This window comes from Montipora foliosa, chromosome 2 (genome assembly GCF_036669935.1).
Source record: "Montipora foliosa isolate CH-2021 chromosome 2, ASM3666993v2, whole genome shotgun sequence".
Lineage (NCBI taxonomy): Eukaryota > Metazoa > Cnidaria > Anthozoa > Scleractinia > Acroporidae > Montipora > Montipora foliosa.
Genome location: NC_090870.1, coordinates 54,140,934 through 54,145,933, shown reverse-complemented (window position 1 = coordinate 54,145,933; position 5,000 = coordinate 54,140,934). Strand labels below are relative to the sequence as shown.

General features: G+C 46.5%; 2 protein-coding genes across 2 annotated transcripts in view; both read left to right on the top strand.

The window, feature by feature from the left end:
- Window positions 1-4,110, top strand: part of LOC137993564 (phospholipase A-2-activating protein-like) — a 143,999-nt gene extending 139,889 nt beyond the window's left edge. Inside the window, exon 29 of the mRNA XM_068839496.1 lies at window positions 3,965-4,110. Within this exon, the coding sequence (XP_068695597.1) occupies window positions 3,965-4,069 (105 nt within the window). The 3' untranslated portion in view covers window positions 4,070-4,110. The remainder of the gene's footprint in view (window positions 1-3,964) is intronic.
- Window positions 4,111-4,221: 111 nt separating this feature from the next.
- LOC137993565 (D(5)-like dopamine receptor) overlaps window positions 4,222-5,000 on the top strand; it is a 24,312-nt gene continuing 23,533 nt past the window's right edge. Inside the window, exon 1 of the mRNA XM_068839500.1 lies at window positions 4,222-5,000. This exon is cut by the window's right edge and continues 789 nt beyond it. Within this exon, the coding sequence (XP_068695601.1) occupies window positions 4,241-5,000 (760 nt within the window). The 5' untranslated portion in view covers window positions 4,222-4,240.

Genomic DNA, 5,000 nt, shown 5'->3' with positions numbered 1-5,000 from the left:
TACCAGAAGCCCTACAGGAACTCCTGGGAAGGAGCACTGAGCATTTGACTGTCAGTGAAATTGAGAGACTGCACGAGTTACTGTACAATTACCAACATGTGTTTTCCTTTTCCAACGGGGAATTGGGAACTACACATATGGTCGAGCACAGAATTGAAACAGGCAGTGTGCCCCCAATCCGACAACAGCCCCGGCGCACCTCTCCATGGAAACATGAGGAAATTGAACGACAAGTAACTGATCTCTTGCAGGAAGGGAAGGTGAAAGAATCATCAACCCCTTGGTCCTCCCCAGTTGTGCTGGTGACCAAGAAGGACGGTAGCCAGAGGTTGTGTATTGACTACCGCCGGTTAAATGCAGCGACAGTAAAGGATGCCTTTCCCATACCGCGAGTTGATGATTCACTTGCTGCTTTAAGCGGCTCGAGATGGATTTCCACGTTGGATCTTGCCTCCGGTTACTGGCAAGTGGCAATGGACACAAACACCCAAGAAAAGGCAGCATTTGTAACCCCAAGCGGCTTGTATGAATGGAACGTGATGCCATTCGGGCTTTGTAACGCGCCAAGTACATTTGCCAGATTGATGGAACTTGTCTTGAAGGGTCTACATTGGAAAATCTGTCTGATTTACCTTGATGATGTGATTGTCATGGGGCGTACATTCGAGGAGGAGTTAGAACGGCTGAAACAAGTGTTTGAGCGACTTACCCGGGCGGGACTAAAGCTGAAGCCGAAGAAGTGTTTTCTCTTCCAGAAACGAGTTTCATATCTCGGACATGTGTTCACAGAAGAGGGCATTGGCCCAGACCCTGGAAAAGTCGAACAAGTTCGCACATGGCCCATTCCGGAAAACAGGACAGAGGTCAAAAGCTTCCTCGGACTTGCTTCTTATTACCGTCGGTTTGTCCCTGATTTCTCAACCAAAGCTCAACCGCTGTACAAGCTAACAGAAGCAAAGACAGAATTTGTTTGGACAGGGGAATGTCAGCTGGCTTTCGACAGCCTCAAGAGTTCGCTTACGTCCTCTGGAGTCCTGGCCTACCCGACCAGAGAAGGTACGTTTGTGCTAGACACCGACGCATCAGACCATGGAATTGGTGCAATGTTATCACAGCTTCAAGACGGGATGGAAAGACCTATTGCATTTGCAAGCCGAACATTGTCCAAGTCTGAAAGGAACTATTGTGTGACTCGGCGTGAGCTTTGGGCAATTGTAGAGTTTGTCAAGCAACATCGGCATTACCTACAAGGTACAAGATTCTGCATTCGAACTGATCATTCCCCCTTGCGCTCAGTCATCAAAGCTAAGAACCCAGAAGGACAACTGGCACGTTGGATTGAATTCTTAAGTATGTTTGACTTTGAGATCCAGTATCGACCGGGACAACGACACCAGAATGCTGATGCACTTTCTCGTCGCCCTTGCGATGACCGTTGTAGGTGGTGTAGGGGTTGAAAATCTCAGAAACAAGTGTCCTTTGTTCATGTCGGTGTCCAAACAGCGATGCATGTCCCTAACCAGGACAGTGGGCAACCAGCGGAATGTAAACGTCCTGTTGGTGAGCGTTGTGCCACGGTCAGTTTGGAACCAACATGGACTTCCCACTTCTTGAGGGAGCAGCAGGAAGCAGATCCTGATCTTAAAGTCATCATTGGATGGAAGGAAGCCAGTGAAAGGAAGCCATTGTGGGAGGAGGTGTCGCCTCAGAGCCGTGCTGTTAAGTCCTTGTGGTCACAATGGGACCGGCTAGTCTTCAGAAACCGTGTACTTTGTCACAAATGGGAAATGACATTGGAGATAAGACAAACAACCAGATTGTTCTTCCCGTCATTCTCCGACAGACTGCCTTTGAAGCTCATCATAGCCACACGACTGGGGGTCATTGTGGTGTGCGAAAGACCATAAACGCCCTTTAGTCTCGTTATTGTTGGCCAAGCCTTACATCAGCAGTTCATGGATTGGCCGCCAGTTGCCATGTTTGCGGATCAAAGAAAACATGGGGAAGGAAGCGTCGCGTTCCTTTACAACAGTACGTGGTAGGAGCTCCCATGGAACGCATTGCGATTGACATTCTTGGTCCACTGCCAGAAACTCCACGAAAGAACAAGTTTGTACTGGTGGTTAGTGATTACTTCACCAAATGGACTGAGAGCCACCCTATACCAAACCAGGAGGCCAGTACTGTTGCTGAGAAGTTAGTGAGCGAGTTCATTTGTCGCTTTGGCGTACCCCGTGGACTCCATAGCGACCAAGGAACTAACTTTGAATCAAGGGTCTTTGCTGAAATTTGCAAGCTTTTAGACATCAAGAAAACTCGCACTACCCTGATGCACCCCCAATCCGATGGACAGGTGGAACGCTTCAATAGGACCCTCGTTGAAATGTTGCGTGGGAAGATTATGGAAGATCAGAAGGACTGGGATCTTCAGCTACCAGCTTGCATGATGGCCTATCGAGGTGCTGTTCATGAGTCAACAGGGGTTTCACCTAATCTCTTAATGCTGGGTAGAGAACTGGAAGTTCCTTTGGATGCCGTAACCGAGGCACCTCCCGATGCACCACCACTCAAGACGGACTACGCCCAAGCTGTTCAAAAGAGATTGGCCAGTGCTCATGATTTGGCTAGACGACATTTGAGCAAGGGGAGCCATGCGCCAGAAACGGAGCTATGACAAACGCCTTGCTGGCAGACCATTTGTTATTGGTGATTCTGTTTGGCTGCACAATGTTCGGAGAAAGAAAGGGAGAAATTCCAAACTTGACTGCCCTTGGGAGGGGCCTTATTTGGTAATATCAGTGTTGTCTGATGTAGTGTACCGAATCCAGAAGAGCAGGAAGGCCAAGCCGAAGGTTGTTCATTCAGACCGATTAAAGCCTTACCTGCGACCCCCACTGGAGAGATGGTTTCCAAGAGGGCAGACGCAGTTATCAAATCCGAGAGAAGAGAAAAGAGAGGCATCAGATGTAGATTCTCCAGTGTTTGTTGAAGACGGACAGTCAGCTCCGGTTAACGAGAGAGAGGGAGTTGAACTTGTCGAAACAGAATCAACGGGAGGAGAAGAGGATGATGTTACTCCTGAATCTCAGAATGCTGGTTGCATTGGGATAGATAACTGTGACCAGCCTGATGAAGTGAGGGAACCTGAACCTCACGCGGATTTGCCAACTTCTACTGCGGATGACAGTTACCCAGAGGATGTCAGCCGTCAAACGGTGGGGTTGCCTGTACAAGTCGTACCTGAAGCAGTTTCCAGTGTTCGTGGGAGACCATCCAGGCAACGAAAGCCACCAAGTCGGTACGGAACTTGGGTGGATGGTTAATCTGATTGGCCAGTAATGCTTGGGGACTGATGGACATTGCCCAACAGGCGAGGCAACTAAACAAGTTTGAACATTTAACTGTCGCGCGTTTGCTGAGAACTGTGGACATTGTCATGTTAATTAACGAACAGTCGTTAGAAACTCAGTCAGTTGTGTCAATTTGAAGTTGTTTTAAGTTTACTCGGAAGTGGTTTGCACAGTGGACCAGCACTGGGACAGTGCTCATAAAGAGGGGAGTAGTGTAGCGTAGGCGATCCACATAGGTACCCCCCTTAGGAACGTAGTCACGTGACGATGGTGCAATAAGCATATGCTGCGTGTTGTGTTGATTAAAAAGAAAGATCAAAATGTTTTAGCATGGAATTGTGGTGTTACAATAGGCTAAAAGTATTTTTCTAAATTCATGACAGCTCAAACTGAAAAGGTACTTTTCAAAAGCTTAAAATAATTATTCATTCATGATAATTCCGAAAGGGATGGCAGTCTGAATTGACGACTGTTGCACGGGAAGGTCTAATTCCGAGTACACAAACGACAAACAAATCTTTGTTTTCCCCACCATACTTTCAAGTTGTACCGGCAAACGTACAACATTTCACATGCACTCGTAATTTAGAATTTTTTTTTTTTTTCATTTTCAGCTTAATAGAGGTAGTTCCCAGAAGCCGCAGCACATTCAACACAGTGGCTTATACGTCCTCGCAACTGTGATACACGACATTTATAAGGAACAAGTGAACTATTAACTCCCTGCCCTTTACTCATCGCCGATTTGGCACCATATTGGTCAAATAAGTACCAGAAAATTCCACGATGAGTAGATACTGAAACATCATATTTACACAAGAGGCATTCTGAATGAAAGTACGTGCAATAAGTTACCTCAAAATAACGAGAAAAAGCAAGGATTACTGACTATGAATAACAATACTGGCGAAATCAAGACCGCTGCCAACGCATCAGGAACCTTTTTTGATTTTAGCCCATCGTTCCAGTACTCTGTGGCGGTCTGTCACATGTTAATTGCGCTCATAGCTTTTGCTGGAAACTTCATAGTTTGTTGCACAATAATCGTGAACAGAAGCCTTCGAAGTAATCCCACAAACACCTTTATTTTCTCCTTAGCGTTCTCGGATCTTCTCACCGTGTCTCTCGTGGTGCCTTTCGACATAGAGTCCATTATTCTCTTAGGGGTTTGGAGACACAGCGAAGAAATGTGCGAGGCCTGGATCACCATGTACCTCATCACTGTGCCCACATCGATTTTGACCCTTTTGGCCGTCAGCGTTGACCGTTACAAGAGCCTCAGTGATCCTCTCAATCGTTTTCGACGATGCAGATTTATGACCAAGAAGAAAGCCTTGATTGTTAGCGTGGTAATTTGGATTTACAGCTTTCTCTTCGCCTTAGTTCCCATCATGGGCTGGCGAACGCATGATAAGTTCGTGTTTCAGGGCGTGTGCTACTTTCCTTTCACAAAGACCTATACCACACTCAGTTCTGTGATCAACTTCATACTTCCTCTTTTGATTACCTGTGGTATTTACATCAAGATTTACTTGATTGCCCGCAGCCAGCAAAATATCTTTTACGGAGACGCCTCACGAATTTCAAAACTTCGCTCTACTGAAGAAAAAAAGGTTTACTCAAGGAATATCCGAGCAGCTAAGACAATCT